At 42.2% G+C, this 17,499-nt stretch overlaps 2 protein-coding genes across 9 annotated transcripts in view; one reads left to right on the top strand and one right to left on the bottom strand.

Moving 5' to 3' along the window:
• The window catches only part of MED12L (mediator complex subunit 12L), a 180,406-nt gene that overhangs the window by 112,923 nt on the left and 49,984 nt on the right, over positions 1–17,499 (top strand). For all 6 annotated transcript variants that reach the window (XR_014547948.1, XM_083613020.1, XM_083613024.1 and 3 more), the window contains 5 exons: positions 601–744; positions 3,198–3,361; positions 5,015–5,146; positions 15,722–15,949; positions 17,029–17,170. Coding sequence is in view for 5 of the 6 variants with exons in the window: in XM_083613020.1 (XP_083469146.1) it covers positions 601–744; positions 3,198–3,361; positions 5,015–5,146; positions 15,722–15,949; positions 17,029–17,170 (810 nt within the window). In the remaining variant the exon portion in view is untranslated. The remainder of the gene's footprint in view (positions 1–600; positions 745–3,197; positions 3,362–5,014; positions 5,147–15,721; positions 15,950–17,028; positions 17,171–17,499) is intronic.
• Positions 1–17,499, bottom strand: part of P2RY12 (purinergic receptor P2Y12) — a 28,744-nt gene that overhangs the window by 10,393 nt on the left and 852 nt on the right. The window contains exons 1-2 of one of the 3 annotated variants that reach the window (XM_083613515.1): positions 7,318–7,373; positions 4,075–4,174 (exon numbers count right to left, since the gene is read on the bottom strand). The exons of 1 other annotated variant lie outside the window; for it this stretch is intronic. The gene's annotated coding sequence lies outside the window, so the exon portion shown is untranslated. Of the gene's footprint in view, positions 1–4,074; positions 4,175–7,317; positions 7,389–17,499 lie in introns of those variants that run through there. One more of the 3 variants, XM_083613514.1, reaches the window with a different exon arrangement.

Below are 17,499 nucleotides of genomic sequence, written 5' to 3'. Positions count from 1 at the left end.
ACAAATTTGCAAGCTTCATTAACACTGCATTCACTAGTCAGAACAAGCAGGAGCCATCAATTACCCCATGCTCTGGCAGATGTTGTTATTGCTCCTGCTGTGGGGGAAAAAAAAGACCTGGAGCAGCATTCACCTGCATTCCCTCTTCACTACATCACCAGGTAGCCCCGTTAGACTGTTTTGGCAAAAATAGCGAAGGGTCTTCTGACACCTTGGATTTGGTTATGGCATAAGTTTTCGTGAACTAGATGCATGAGCTGCTACTCTCAGTTGGCAGGTGTGTGGATGGCAAATGTATGTAAAATTTCAGGTCCTTATCCAGTGACTGTAGTTTCACTGGTGCATGCAATTGAGTTTCCTCTCCCGTTCCTGTTCCTTCTATCCTCCAAAAGGTGGTGAGATCCTCTGGAGCAGATTTTGGGGACTCATGGGGGGAGGACATGATACAGAAGACTTGTTGTTGCGCTTGTTGTCTGTGGCTTTAGGGAAATGATCCAAAACAGCAAATCAAATAAATGTGATTGTAGGCATGATGGTACGTCAGCTGGTGCAGTGCTTTAATTTACTGGCAGTTCCATTTTTATTTATTTTTTTAAACAGATCTCCAACAATGTTCTGGAACAGATTACTAGTTTTGCTTCAGGGACATCATATCATCTTCCATTGGCTCACCACATACAGCTTATCTTTGATCTAATGGAGCCTGCTTTAAATATCAATGGGCTTATTGACTTTGCTGTTCAGGTAATGGGACTTATTTCTTCATTTAAATTATTTCCATCCCAGCTTTAAGAGCAGCTTCAAAGTTTGTTCACAAATAAAACAATAAAAAATACAGTAATGTTCTTTAGAATGTCAGTGCAAAAAAGCCTCATCGGTTCCCCCCACCCCACAATTGGCACCAATAATAGTAAGTGCTTTGCAGTATGTAACGAAGGTAAGGTTACCAGATTTTTTTCAATGAATCTGGGGACACTTTTCAACTTCAGTGGATCTTGTTAGGGGACTGATTTGTAAATCAATGAATCCAGGGATACTTTTCATCTTCAATGGATTTTGTTAGGGGACTGATTTGTGAATCCGGGGTCTGTCACCGGGAAACGGGGACGTCTGGTAACCTTAAACTAAGGCTGTGATGTTAAACACTCTTACTGGGAAGAAAAGTCTATTGAACTTATGTCTAAGTAAACATGCTCAATTTTAGGGTGTGTTAATGCCTGTACTTTCAAAGCATAGTAATTTGGTTTGCAAAATTTTCATCAATAAAATACTTTAGAGTATCATTCTGTACGGTCCACACTGAAATATTAGGAATGAACTAAGGCTGCCCGAGGCAGAGAAGAAAAGTTCATACCAAACTTCTCTTGGTCAGGTTCAAACACTACCAGTGCTTTTCTTCTAGAAAAAAAAGTTGCCCATACAGCATACTCTTGAGTACCCCCAGAAAAAAGCACTGAACACTACAGCAATAAACCCAGTAGTTCCAGCAATAATTCACCTGTAAACAGCCAGTGTGAATGCACCTAACCAGTGCCGGATTTACATATAAGCTAAACAAGTTATAGCTTAGGGCCCCACTCTCTTGGGGACCCCCCAAAAAATTAAATGAAAAAAACACCTGGTTGTACATTTCTAAATAATATGATAAAAACAAATAAAATAAAACCTACATACAGCAACAGTGTTTTGTTTTGTTTTCTGTTGTGTAGGCTCCTATGATGTAAGTAATGGGCCCCGCCTGCTAGCCTGCTCCCTAAAATATCATTGGTTTGCTCATTTCTACATCAATTACTTTGATAAAATACATGTTTTGTTATGTGCAAATGGCTTTAGGTACTTGTTAGGTCCACAAATTACCAAATAGCATATATTCAACACAAAAAACAGCGACAATTTGTTGTTGACAAAGGACAGCTGGACATATAAAGGGGCCTCATTACCTTCAGTAGCTTAGGGCCTCATCAAACCTAAATCCGGCCCTGCGCCTAACATAACATGATATCGGTTTCCCCTTTTATGCAAAAAGTACGAGAGTCAAATATGTTCGGAAATGTCAAGTGCACATACCTGATGCCAAGTAAGCCACAGAGGTATCAGTCCGCATCCCTGGCTGGCAATTGTGTGGTTTGACGGAGCAGTGTAGCCATTGCTGCTTCAATAGCCCCTCTGCTTGTGCTGGCCAGGGTGGAGGTGTGTCAGGCAAGAACACTCATTCACTGTTTCAGCACTCAGGGCTCGTCCACACTTGCAAAGCCCTGTGCATAGAAAGCTTTCCGCTTGTCCCATGCTTTCTAGGCTTGGGTCCAAGTGGTTTTCTGTTTGCTTCACCGCTTTCCCTAGGAAAACCCACTCTTATGTGCTAAATCAGAGCAAACATCAAATCCATGGAAAACCCAAGGTTTGTTCCAATTCAGCAGTAAAGAGCAGGTTTTCCTGGGCAAGTGGAAGTCTTGTTGCTGTCACAGCATAGTGGCATGGTTGGCACATGATCTAGCAGCTCCTGTGCTTGCCCATCCCCATTCCCCAAATGCCACCAGTGGTAGCTTCTGCTCATCCACAATTTGTTTGGGTCTGCTGTGGGACTTCTCACTGGAAGGGCCTCCTCGTTGATGGGAGAGCACCTCCAGTGTCAAAAGCTGGGACACTTCTGCGTTATCCAACCCTGTCCATCGTGGTGGACCAGCGATTTGGATTGCTCTGCCCATGACTCGAGTAGCAAGCAGTACATCAATTGCAGAGCCAAACCAGTTCTTACAGTGCTTGAGCTAAGTTGTACCACCACTTTAAGGTACTTCACACTAAAACCCTTTTTGAAGAAGCTGCTATATCAAACAGCTTTCATTTATATTTTTAAAGAACTGCTTCAGATGCTATGCTTTTCTTCCATGGAGATAGAAGAAGCCAAGGGTTTTTCCAGGGCAACAAAACAAAATCTCCTGCACTTCTGCAGGAACTTGTTTGAAGGCTGCTTACATTTCATTTCCTATGTTTAGGAACCTGAACTCAGGTCTAGACATAATGATTTTTATCATGATGAAAAACAGTGTTGTGCTTTTTCTATCTCCTTTCCATGTTTCTACTCCTTTACAGCAGGAAGGAGGCATCGCATCATTATATCTGCCTGTAATACTTTTTTCCTTTTTGGGCCTGGGAGGCTTATGTAACCAAGACATATATATGTATATATTTAATTTCAGCTGCTGAATGAGCTGAGTGTGGTGGAAGCTGAGCTTCTCTTGAAGTCCTCCAGTTTGGCAGGAAGTTACACAACAGGATTGTGTGTTTGCATCGTTGCTGTCCTGAGACATTACCATGCTTGCCTCATTCTGAATCCAGACCAAACTGCTCAGGTTTTTGAAGGGTTTGTAGTGGTAATATTTTTCTAAGACTTCACAATGTTAATAGCATTCTTACATGCTAGAATTAGTGCATTCTCAGTTTGCAAACAGTGTTTAGTATTGCTTGAAAAGTCTGTGGAAAACACAAAACTTTTGTATAGCCAGGAATGCAAATGTACATTGCTGTTGCCATTATAGTAAAGAACGGGAATATACATGATGCACCTTTATCTCTCAGCCTGCATATACATGACATTTTGTTATAGAATCAGTGAAGACTGGGGAAATTGCTTTTCGAGCGGGGTACAAATAATAAATTATTATTATTATTATTATTATTATTATTATTATTATTATTATTATACCTCGGGTTACATACGCTTCAGCTTACATACGCTTCAGGTTACATACGCTTCAGGTTACATACGCTTCAGGTTACAGACTCCACTAACCCAGAAATATTACCTCGGGTTTGCTTCAGGATGAGAACAGAAATTGTGCTCTGGTGGCGCGGCGGCAGCAGGAGGCCCCATTAGCTAAAGTGGTACTTCAGGTTAAGAACAGTTTCAGGTTAAGAACAGACCTCCAGAACGAATTAAGTTCTTAACCCAAGTTACCACTGTATTATTATTCTACATAGTCCAAACACAACCTTGATCTAGGTTGTTCCTGCAAATCTAATTTCATTCAAAAAAATTAATAACTACAAGCACATTGCAGATTGGTTATGCATTACGCTGCAGTGTGTTCAGGTGAAAACAGATTTGGCAGTCCCAGCAATGGGTGGGCCACCTGACTAATGTGTATATGCTGTTGCCAATTCCTTCTTCATTCACCTGATGCATGTGCGGGGAGGAAAAGGAGTAGATAACCTAATCAAGGGGAAAGTTTCCAAACATGTATCAAGTAACCACACTTAGCCTTGTGACAACAGGATCTAGAATCAATCTAGATTGAACACAGCATGTTGAGGATAATCAGGGATGATTCCGAATTGGGAAAATCTACATTTTTGTGGTTCAGATGGGTTAGTGTGCATGTAACCTCACCTTTCCTGAGGAGCTGGCCGTGTGCCTGCTCTGAACTCCTTTCTGTGAATGCTCTGAACTCCTTCAGGAATTCAAATGTAATTAGTAAAGGGACTTATATTGGGATTTGTTGGATGAATTAGGAAATTTTTGATTACTGGCATTTGGATAATGGTGCTTCAGTTTATTTTCCTTAAAACTACACATCTTCTACTTATTTTTGGAAGTGGTTTAATGCTAATAGATTCCTCTGAAGGAATCTTGAGAATTGTCGTATTGTGTGAGATTGATGAGAATTGTGTGATAGGCATGCTCATCTCCTTCCACTTAAGTACCACAATCATTAGGCTCTAGAGAGGATCAAATTAATTAAAGCCCCATGCTCATAGGTAGGAAAGTCCATGGTGCATTTTCTTTTCTTTACTAAACAATCCGAAGAACTCCCAAGTGCATTGGAAAAAAGTGATGGTGAGATAAAAGGGAAAGAAAGCTCTTTATATAGGATGAGATGTAAACAACATCCCCCTTTAGCTTGGAAGCTCAGTGATTTAGGAACACACAGTGTTAAAATTCTCAGCTCTGAAATATATGAAGGGACTATACCACTCTCCCCGTCATCAACTCAATGATTTTCTTCTCTTTTTACAGATTATGTGGTGTTGTCAAACACGTCGTTAATCCATCAGAATGCTCTTCCCCAGAAAGATGTATTTTAGCCTATCTCTATGATCTCTATATGTCCTGCAGCCATCTCAGAAGCAAATTTGGAGATCTTTTCAGGTTGGTAGCTGCAGGCTCTTCTTTTCAAAATTTGATCTAAAAAGTTGGTGTGTATTCTTACATTAATACACATTGATATATTAATTGCTCCTTGTATTCATTCTCTGCCTTGTATACATTCTCTGCCTTCGCCTGTTTTTATTTCTGTTCCTACAAAGCAGGTTCTAGTTTGAAAACTCAAAAACTTGTTTCTACCCCTGGTTTCATCTAAGCAGTTATTTTTGGTAGGCTTACTTATAGACATGTTTGTGTGTTACAATCTGGGGAGAACTTTTGTCCCCAAGCCACCCATTCATTTCCCTATTGATGCAAATTAATGTGTTTGTTTGAATTCAGTGCAGTGGTGCCTTGGTTCTCAAATGCCTTGGTACTCAAACAACTTGGAACCCAAGCACTGCAAACCTGGAAGTAAGTGTTCCGGTTTGCGAACTTTTTCGGAAGCCGAATGTGCTCCGTTTTGGGTGTTACACTTCCATTTTGAGTGCCACACTTCCATTTTGAGTGTTACTCTGAGGTCTGTCTGTTTTTGCTAAAAAAATTTGCATTTTTGTTTTTGCGGCTCTTTTTGTTTTGCTTTTGTGACTGTGTGGAACCTAGTTCAGCTACTGATTGATTGATTGTGTGACTGCAGTACATTGTTTATTGCTTTCATTTTATGGATCAGTGGTCTTGTTAGTTAGTAAAATTCATGTTAAATTGCTGTTTTAGGGGTTGTTTTTAAAAGCCTGGAACGGATTAATCCATTTTGCATTACTTTCTATGGGAAAGCATGCCTTGGTTTTGGAACTCTTTGGTTTTGGAACGGACTTCCTGAACGGATTAAGTTTGAGAACCAAGGTACCACTGTATCTTGCTCACTGCCCCATGGACTCATACAAGCCCACCCAGTCCTGAGAAAATCTGAGGCTTTTTCTCCACTTACCACCCCCAATAGAAATTGGAGGGTGGCAACAAGAGAAATGGTAGACTCCCCATTTAAAAAACACTGGAACATATTTTTAGAACACAAGATCCTTGGGGAAATGAAAAAGGTCTTCATCTGGTGCCCCTAAAGACCAAAATGTAGTTGCCAGGGGAGCATCTCAGTGGAGCATGTTTTGTAACAGGGGCACCATCACTGAAAAGACCCTCTCCATGGTAGCTGCCCACCTTCCCTCATTTGGCAGGTGCACATGAAGGAGGGAGGTGCACCCCCCATTCTCTTTCAGGTGCACTGAAATTGAAAACTTCCAGGATTGATTAACCATTGTTTCAATTTCATCCAAGCTGGGGAACTATGATTACTGGGATTAGAGCAAGATCACACCATAAACCATAGTTTGAAGTTGATTTGAGTGTTTGGGCACAAGGCTCATCCCTGCCTTGTCTTAATAAGCCAAGATGTATGCATCCAAACCAGACCAAAACACTGTATAATGCAGTGTATTACATTACTACAATGTTAGAAAATTATAATTTAATAATTTAGACGGATTCTCCCCAGAACCCAGGATTGTAAAATGCCCCAACCTCTTCCTAGAAACCAGGATTCGTACACTTTTGAAGAACAAATTTGTATATTACTATCATGAATTTCAGTCTCAAATTTTTATTCACTTGAATGATTTCTGTGTTTTATGCCTATTTAACTTAGAGAGTTGGTGTCTTCAGAAAGTGTGCCCATACTTAAATAGGTAGAAGTCCTGGTCTCCAAATGGTGATATTCCATAAATAGAAGAATTTATTTAGTAAAGCAAAGGCACAGAATAACTTGAGAAGTGCTTTATTTTTTGTTGTGCTATATCTATTGCCTACTGCAATTCACTGCTTGAAATAGAAGGCTTAATCCATCTTTACATTTCAAACAGCAAAAAACCTAGTGCTTTTATACTGAAGACATTTAATCTTACTGTATTTTAACTCACGTAAGAGTTAATTCACTTGACTTAATTGTATGAATTTTGGCTTTGCTGCTTTGAGGAGCTGTGCCTTTAAGTTTCCAGTCAAATCATTAGAAAACTCTCGTATTATCTCTGATGAGCAATTGCAGTAGATTTGTAAGCAGAAGTGTCCAATTTCATTCTCCCTGCTATATTAAAATAGCCAGCTTTCTAATAAGTCCATGGCTTTCCATACAGAGTAAAACATTAAATATCTTAACATTTTAAAATTATTTGAAGTTTGAGTCTTACCTATATCTTACTTCAGGCTTTTAGCCTTTCCCCTGTACAAAATGTCCCATGCAGTTCGCATGTAAAAAGCCTGTGACTTCCTATTTAAGCGTTGCAATTTTAACTAAACTTCCCCTTTTAAAGAATAAACTGTCTCATTTTCTGTATGAATTCTGTCTTCAAAATCTTCCAGAACTTGTCATGAAAAAGGCCCATTGTGATCCAGCAGTGTTTAGTGGCTTGCTTTTTTTAAAAAAGTACTGTTGCAACGCTCTAAATTTTCCAGTATAAACAAGTTGTCTTTAAGGAGCATTTGAAGTGTTTCATAAAATCTGTGACTGAGAAAGCATGAGGGCTGTTTGGCAAGGCAGAAGCTAACAAATTTGCTATTCCTATTTAAGAAAGAATAACACTTGGCTGATGGAATTTGGAGTCCAATATCTGGAAGGCCACGGAGTTCTCTATTCCTGATTTTTAAAAAGTGTTGTTGTTAAAGTTTTTACATCAAATTTAAGGTACATAAAAGTAAAACACACAGAACAATATTAATAACAAACAAGTGTGGGACAATCAAATTTTAATCAATGACAAATAGGTTCCATTCCTGATTTAGACAGACACCAATTCCTGCCTTCATCTACCCCTTCACTTCGCTGCCCCACAATGCAGAGAAAACACTGCTTTCAGACTTGGCTCTATCTCATCTTCCTCTTCCCTTATAATTTGCATCACTATGACTTCTACTGCTTGTTACTTTATCTTATCTCTTCCATCCATGGAACAACTTGCTTCCTCACTGTTCTGGCCATGGGCTGGCACCTGTGGCACATAACACTAATGTCCAGGGGGTTGACACAGGATATTTTGCCACTTGAGGCAGGACCCCCTCTGTCCCACCCTGCCCCCCCTCCAACATCTGGAGACGGCCAGGGGAAGCCCCCACACACTGCCTCACGGGTGGGCTGGCCCTGATTCTGTCCATGCAGCACTCTAAAAGCACATCATGATTTTAGGTCTCACTTGAACCAATGGTGTATCAGTAATGATATATTAGAGGAAACTTCATGTAAGCTGCTCTGAGAGACTAATCTCTGTGGAATTGGCGTATATTGGTTGGAGCAAAACTCAAGTTATTTGCACCTAGGTCCTGTTGAAATAGATGGGACAAGTTAACCATGATTTCATACTTCTCTCGATGTGTCCAAAGTGTGACTAACAGTCTGAGCCTCTGGACAATGAAAGAAAGCAACAAAGGCATCATGTACCTGGGAGCATTGTTGTTTGGTCTGTGAATATTAGTGGTCGACCAGCTGCTGCTGTGGTTAGTCAAATCACTCGGATAGGGCAGTTTCATTACTGCAGTTTCATTACTACTCCAAACCAGTAATGCCAGAACCCCCTTGATCAGGCTTCCTCAAACTCGGCCCTCCAGGTGTTTTGAGACTACAATTCCCACCATCCCTGACCACTGGTCCTGCTAGCTAGGGATCATGGGACTTGTAGGCCAAAAACATCTGGAGGGCTAAGTTTGAGGAAGCCTGCCTAGATCCTATCAACAAATATGATATTGTTCAGGACTCAGCTAGACAGGTAAAGAAAAAGCGATTTATATGCGTGTATGTGCAATATACCTTTGTGCCACCGGATGGTGACGTGGAATCCCATTTTCCCCCACCTGTTTTCCCTGTTTAAATTTACAATGCTTTAAACTGAAACACTTCTTCGATGTGTCTAGATTCAGCCCTAGTATTACGTTTGCCCACATCTTTTGGAGCTGTTATGCAGTATTGGTACATTGTGGGGGTTGGGGGCAGGGGGTGGTGGTACGGAGAATTATTTTTGCAAATGTACCACCAGTACTGTTTTCTCCTGTTAACAGTTTTGGAACTGGATGTTTCTGTAGTATTGGAATGCTGCTTTAGTTCGAACTCCACTATCGCAGCACTGGCATTTTTGGAATCATAGTAATTCTTAATCTGCCTGCTTCATTTCACATAACTTAAAGAAGGAAAAGAGCCTTGATATGTGTTTATTATGAACATGAGGTTGGTGTCCTTCCAAGCTGAATACACCCTGAACTACCCAGTTGCAACCAACCTTTTGAATGAACACTGGACAGAGTACGTTTGTAGATTTGTCAGCTGTTAATTATTGCAGGGGCAGGTGGTCGTGATCAGGATTTTTCAAGACTGGGAGGTCCAGAGGCTGAAGATTAATTTGAGACCTTGATTCATTCTCTTCTTATTCCCCCGCCCCATGCCCATCCCCCAGAGGGCTTGAAGGAAGTCTGTAAATGAGTTTCTGGGCACTGTTTTTTTAATTTAAAAAATTCTGAAATCTTGGCCAAAACCTTTCTTTTGTACATTATGTGAAGTGACATCGCACATAGAATAGGGCTGTAGACTTCCAGCACTGCTGCCCTTGACACTCAGCAGAAGAATGGCCTCCTCTCTAGGGGTCCTTCCTTGAGGTACATCCTCCATCTTGTTTATTATATATATATTATTGTGGCAGAACATCTCACATCCAGATCTTCTTGCATACTGAAAACATTATCAGAGGCTCTCCTAGTTGTGCTACTGCATACATCTGGCAACAACCAGGAGGAAGGCCTTTTCTGTGGTGGCACCAACACTCTAGAATGGTCTTACCTGAGAGGACCAACTTTGTTACAGTGTCAGCATGGCCTTTGTTCAGCATGGCCTTTGTTGGCTATTAATACTAGCCACTGTAGAATTTTAAGTATTTTTCACTGATGGTTTGATTAGGTTTTAATTTTAATTTGTATATTTTTGGCATTATATTTTATATTACTGTACACTGTCTTGAAATGCCTGCTCAACAGGCAGTACATAAAACATTTGATTAAATATAAAGCTAAAAGGGTAAGCACTGCTGTTGTTTTTCCTGTTACTACTAATACAAAAGTGTTTTAGAAGAGTTTTGTGGTTAATTGTTAAGTGTTGGGATACTGCCAGGGAGATAGAGTCCATCTGAAGCTGCCAAGCTCGGTGCCGGACGATCCATCGACCTCCCGTAGTCACGCAGTATCAGCTATTTAGCGACACTAAGCCTGTGGCTTAGAGCACACTCTTAACAGCAGAATTCACACAGCAAGAAGTTGCACAGCATGAGAGCAGAACATGCATATTTACAGTTTATTTGGCGTTGGTCATAACAAAAGAAGACATGACCGTCTGCTCCGACTGCTCAGGCAAGACGGACAAAAACGAAAGGAACATATAGCATAAACATCCTGTGAGACAGGAACTTACGCAGGCTGTGACACAAACATCCTGCTGCCTTTTAAGGTGGAACGGAAATATCCTAACATCCTCCCCCTTTCCGTGTAACCTGTAGTACCTGTGGTTCAACCCAATTGCAACCTTTGTACGTAAACCTTAAGTTGTTCTCTGTTAACAACCTTGGACAACAGATCAGCAGGAATTTCATTTCCTGGCATGTAGGACACCTGAATGAGTCCTTTCTGAATACACTCTCTTGCACGATGTAGCTTAATCTGCAAGTACTTGGTCCTTTGCTTGCAACTCTCCGAGTTCAGCAAAGCCAAACAAGATCTATTGTCTTGATACACTTGTATAGGACATTTCACAGAAACCCCAATGTCCTTAAACAGTTGCATCAACCATTCACAATCCATGAGTGAAAATGACAGAGCATTGAGTTCTGCTTCACAGGAACTTAGGCTAACTGTCGTCTGCTTTTTGCACAACCAGTCAAACAGGCAGTGGTTGTACATGTAGCATACTCCAGACGTGCTTGTACCATCCGTGGTGTCACTTCCAAAACTTGCATCTGCAAAGATTTCAAGACCTCCAGTCTTCTGACTGGTGAACCTCAGCCTGTAGTGCATAGTCCCTTTCAAATACCGGGCTATGCGCTTCAGAGCTTTCCAATCCTGAACAGTAGGATTGTTAGCATGTCTGCTAAGCAGGTTAGTGCTTACAGCAATGTCAGGTCTTGAACATCTAGCAATGAAATTCAACTTGCCTAGAATGCATCTGTACAGCGTTGTGTCAGAAAACGCTTCAGCAGTACTGTCAACCTGGTAACCTGTCACCATCGGTGTGTCTGCTGGGTTTGCATCAACCAAATTCAACTTGGTTAATACATCAGCAATTTTCTGTGTTTGGTGTACCAGAAAATTACCTGCTTGGTCCCTCTCCACCTGCAGAGAAAGATAGTTGGATACCTCACCAAGATCCTTCATGTCAAAGTGCTCCTTCAGCTGAGCTAGGGTGCTTTGGTAGAAAGCCTGATTCTTCCAAAACATCAGAAGATCATCAACAAAACATAAACAATACAGTTTGTTTTGCCCCTCCTCCTTGACAAACACACACGGATCAGCTTTGCCCTGGTGAAAACCTAGAGAAAGCAACGTTTCAGTGAGTTTTGTGTTCCAACACCTGGCACTCTGCTTGAGACCATATAAGGATTTCCGCAGTTTACAGACCATTCCCTTCTGTATCTGCATCCCGTCAGGTGGAAGCATGTACAGCTCCTCCGCCAAAATTCCGTACAAAAAAGCTGTATTTATGTCATGATGGGAAACATGCAGTTTCTCCTCCGCAGCGATCTTGAGCATCAGTCGAATGCTCTCATATTTGACCGTGGGTGAGTAGGTCTCGTGGTAATCCTGCCCTGGTACCTGTGAAAAACCTCTGGCAACCAACCTGGCTTTGTGTCTGACAACCTTGCCATTCTGGTCTGTCTTGGCCTTGAAGACCCATTTGCTGCCAACCAGTCTCATTCCTGGGACTACCGGTACCAGCTCCCAAGTTTGGTTCCTATTCAAGGAATCAACTTCAGCCTTCATGGCATTAAGCCAAGGCTCAGCATCTTTAGAGGTTAGCTCCTGGACCTCTTTGAAGCTTGAAGGTTCCCACACCTTCTCTGAGCTACTAAGAACAGCAGTTGCTGTCTTAGCAAACTCATCAGCAAATCTCTTTGGAGGTTTGCCTTTGGTCGCCCTTTCAGACCTGCGAACCAGACGCAAGTCTTCTGGACTCATCTCCTCCTTCTTAGGAGAAAAGTGACCAATGGTGAACAGTGGTTCTTCCAGTTCATTGTCAGACGCATCAGATGGTCTGACTGAGGCCTTTGCGCTCTTGTAGTCTGCTGTGTCATCACTGTCACTGACAGCAGCAGCAGCGCCGCCCACTGAACTGGAATCCGAACTCTGATCATCATCATCATCATCATCCTCAGTTTCCTCAGCTTTCTCAGCATGATCTGCTTTCTTCACATCACCTTCATCCTCCTCTGGGTAACTCTGGAAAATTCCCACATTTTCCCCCCACTTAGGATTGTACTCAACACTCCTTGTGAACTTTATGGATTTTGAGTTAGTCATCCATACTCTGTATGCACCTTTATCGTACCCCATGAACAAACCATGTGCCCCACGCTTCCCAAGCTTGTTGCTTTGTGGGGTGTGCACCCACATGTCAGAACCAAAGATTCTCAAGTGCTTGGTGTTAGGTTTCTTACCAAACATTTTCTCATAGGGAGTGCAGCCAATAGGTGATGACAGTCTGCGATTAAAAGTGTAAACAAAATTCGAGAGAGCCTCCCCCCAAAACTTCTCAGGGAGGTTGGCATCATGCAACAAGGTTTTTATTCCTTGCAGCAACGTTTGATTTGCTCTCTCCGCAAGCCCATTCATCCATGGCGATCTAGGCGTTGACAAGTCATGCTGGATTCCCTTCTCAGTCAGGAAAGCTTCAAACTGCTGAGAAGTGAACTCCCCGCCCCGATCAGTAAACAGACAGCCAATACGTTTACCATGAGCATTCTCCAACCAAGCACAGAATGCCTTGAACCTAGGAAATGCTTGCGATTTCTGCTCGAGCATAAACACATGAATGTACCTGGAAAAAGAATCAATTAGAACCATGAAGTACCTTGCTCCTCCCAAAGAGGGCGCTAGAGGACCTACCAGGTCTGCGTGAACTAGCTGGTAGGGTTTGGAAGCCTGCCTGCTAGACTCCTTGCCTTTTGGAGCAACCTTCACCTTGTTCTCTGCACAAGATACACATTTCATGTGAAATTTACAAGGTTTGATGTCCAAACCTTCAACCAACTCAGGCATCTTGGCTAGCGCTTGCCAAGAGAGGTGACAAAATCTTCGATGTGCATCATGAATGCATCCTGCATGAAGAACCTTGTTAGTTTGTGCAACACAACAAGAATCAGCATTAGATTTAACAGCATTGTCATCATAAGTTAGACAGAACAAACCATCCAACAACTTTGCATGCAAAAAGTCCTCTTTGCCTTTTCTGATGACACAGACATTCCTCTTGAATGTAATCTCAAAACCACGCCGATTTAGCTGTGGGACACTAAGCAAATTGTCCACAGCTCCTGGAACAAAAAGAACATTACTAATGGTAGTATGCAAACTTTCAAGTTTCACAGTCCCAACTCCTGTAGCTTGCAAAGTCCTTCCATCAGCCAGCTGGACCTCTCCATCTTGAGGTGTGAAGGAGACAGACAGATGGCGGTCTTTGGTGAGATGGCGCGTGGCCGCAGAGTCAACAATAAACCTGGCCTTCCCCTTCGAAGCAGATTTGCTGGCAAACAAAACCTTGTTTTCCACCAGCGTGGGCTTTTGCAGCTTGCCTTTAGCCTTTGGTGAAGCTGTGCCAGCAAACATAGCCTTGTTTTCCACTGGCGTGGGCTTTTGCAGCTTGCCCCCCTGCTCCTGGCCATGAGACTTGCCTTTAGCCTTTGGTGAAGCTGTGCCAGCAAACAAAGCCTTGTTTTCCACTGGCGTGGGCCTTTCACCCCCCTTCTGCTTCGGGCCATCTGCAGGCTTTTTCCTTTGTTTACTTCTGGCCTTCCGGCCTCTGCAAAGTTGACCTTGGCTCCCATGGGAAACAGAGCTCTCAGCTGCCGACTCCTTGGCTCCCCCTGGAGGCTGGAATGCTGCCTGGGATGACATCACAGTCAGCTCCCCCTGCAGCTTGCAACCGGTGCCCTCGGCATCCTTGCATTCACCCGCATTCTGGGAAACAGCCAGGACCTCCGATGCATTCAAACACTGGGCTGGGATTATTGGCTGGTGGGGCTTTTTCAAAGCATCCCACATATCACGTGCCGTGAGATTTCCAGCAAGCGTCTTTATTTCCTCCAGAGAGACGGATAAAACTATAATATCCACGGCCTTCAAATTCTGGCCCTGCCATTTCTCTGTCCGAGGAACTGGAGTGGCTTCTGATATAGTATGCCAGACTCCAAACTGACGCAGCAAACTCTCACACCATTTTGCCCAGGTCTCATAATTGTCCCGATTTAATTTTGGGTACTCAGCAGCTTCAGAGGCTTGGAAAAACTCCATTCCACCTCTTAACATCAGCCGTGAGTCTTCTTCACTTCAGAGACTCCTTATCTTGGCACCCATAAATCACGAAGCCTGCTTGGCTCGGCTCCCAGGCCAATTAGGCCAGCCGGACATCAAAGACGCTGCCGCGGCAACAGAAAAGCCTCTTCTTTCGCTTTTCCAACATACCTTTCAGCAGTCTGTCGCAGTCTTACTCTCCTGCTAGTGCCGTGAATCTGGGCCCATAACCTGTTGTTGGGATACTGCCAGGGAGATAGAGTCCATCTGAAGCTGCCAAGCTCGGTGCCGGACGATCCATCGACCTCCCGTAGTCACGCAGTATCAGCTATTTAGCGACACTAAGCCTGTGGCTTAGAGCACACTCTTAACAGCAGAATTCACACAGCAAGAAGTTGCACAGCATGAGAGCAGAACATGCATATTTACAGTTTATTTGGCGTTGGTCATAACAAAAGAAGACATGACCGTCTGCTCCGACTGCTCAGGCAAGACAGACAAAAACGAAAGGAACATATAGCATAAACATCCTGTGAGACAGGAACTTACGCAGGCTGTGACACAAACATCCTGCTGCCTTTTAAGGTGGAACGGAAATATCCTAACACTGCTGTTGTTTTTCCTGTTACTACTAATACAAAAGTGTTTTAGAAGAGTTTTGTGGTTAATTTAGACATAATTATATGATTTATTGCACTGATTAAAACTGAGATCCAGCTTGAGAACTATGAAGTTGTGTGAGTGATGAACTTCCAAGCATATAAAGCATCTAATCCAAGCCAAAAGATTCTGCGGTGCCCAGATTTTGCAGTTGCACTGCTGACTTCAGAATTAGGCTAATCAATTTTTCTCCCAGTGTAGGTATATATCTGACTTCTTTGACAAGCCCATTCAGGTGCTTAAAATTTGAAAGCTAGTGTGCTTAGTAACCTGAGAAATATACAAAATATTGGGTAGCTATTTAACTCATATTTCAATAAACATTTGATAGGCCAAAGACACCTGAATTCTGCAAAGTGTTTGTATTTTCCTCCCTAACTCTTCCCTTTTATTTTATTTTAGTAGTGCCTGCTCAAAAGTGAAGCAAACCATCTATAGCAATGTTCAGCCCTCAAACTCCAACTTGTTATGGGATCCAGAGTTTATGCTGGATTTTATTGAGAATCCCTCAATCCACAGCCTCAATTATTCAATGTTGGGCAAGATCTTGAATGACAATCCACCTAGTCGCTATAGTTTTGTGTGTAATGCACTGATGAATGTATGCATGGGCCACCAAGATACAGGCAGGTAAGGTGACATTGCAGAGACCAAGCTGCCTCTTTGAACATTAAATTTCCCTCCCTCCCTTCTTTTAAAAATCTTAGTGAAAAGGAAAAAAACTTGAGCTCTGCTCGCTCATGTTATGGGTTGTCTTGACTCACTAGTTGCAGACTAGTTTGGGTTAAGGAGCATAAAGGTAAAGGTAAAGGGACCCCTGACCATTAGGTCCAGTCGTGACCGACTCTGGGGTTGTGGCGCTCATCTCACTTTACTGGCCGAGGGAGCCGGCGTACAGCTTCCAGGTCATGTGGCCAGCATGACTAAGCCGCTTCTGGCAAACCAGAGCAGCACACGGAAACGCCGTTTACCTTCCCACTGGAAGCATTTTTACATGCTTTTGAACTGCTAGGTTGGCAGGAGCAGGGACCGAGCAACGGGAGCTCACCCCATCGCGGGGATTCGAACCGCTGACCTTCTGATCAGCAAGTCCTAGGCTCTGTGGTTCAGACCACAGCGCCACCCGCGTCCCTTGTTAAGGAGCATACTGGTGGTCTCAATAGCTCAGTAGGTTAAAGTGTGCTGATGTAACGCCAAGGTTGCAGGTCCGATCCCTGTATACAACAGTTGCATATTCCTGCCTTGCAGGGGGGTTGGACTAGATTATCCTCAGGATCCCTTCCAACTCTACAATTCTACGATTCTATGACTACTGAAATATCTATCATCTATCTATCTATCATCTATCTTTCTATCTATCTATTTATCTATCTATATCTATCTATCTATCATCTATCTATCTATCTATCTATATCTATCTATCATCTATCTATCATCTATCTATCATCTATCTATCTATCATCTATCATCTATCATCTATCATCTATCATCTATCTATCTATCTATCTATCTATCTATCTATCTATCTATCTATCATCTATCATCTATCTATCTTTCTATCTATCATCTATCTATCTATCTATCTATCTATCTATCTATCTATCTATCTATCTATCATCTATCATCTATCATCTATCTATCTATCTATCTATCTATCTAACTTGTTGTCAGTCAATTAGCATTAATTTATCTTTTCTGTTTTCTTCTAGAATCAACGACATTGCCAATTTGTGTGCAGAGTTAACCGCTTGCTGCACAGTGCTAAGCTCGGAATGGCTAGGGGTCTTGAAAGCCCTTTGCTGTTCGTCAAACCATGTCTGGGGGTTTAATGACCTTCTCTGCAGTGTGGATGTAAGTGCAGAAAATGCTTCTATCAGTAGATAAGTACCTGTGTCTTTACTATGGCTGGCCATCTGGAATTATCACATAACCAAGCCTTGTTTTTTTTTAAATTTTGTATAGCAGATGTTTTGATAATTTTATATTGGAAGCAAAGTAGAAACAATTCCAAGAAATAAAGGGGAAAAATATTTTGAAGAGTTATAAACTTAGTTTATAACTTAGTTATGAACAACTCATTGTATTTTCTCTTATTTCCACCTTTGTGACATTTCCACTAATGTTCATTAGAGATTCATGAATGGATCTAATAGAATGTATGTTGGCTACCTGCAACCTAC

The sequence above is a fragment of the Podarcis filfolensis genome (genome assembly GCF_964270895.1).
Source record: "Podarcis filfolensis genome assembly, chromosome: 5".
In the NCBI taxonomy this organism is placed as follows: Eukaryota; Metazoa; Chordata; class Lepidosauria; order Squamata; family Lacertidae; genus Podarcis; species Podarcis filfolensis.
Note: the sequence above shows the minus strand (reverse complement) of the source record. Positions and strands in the feature narration are given on the sequence as shown.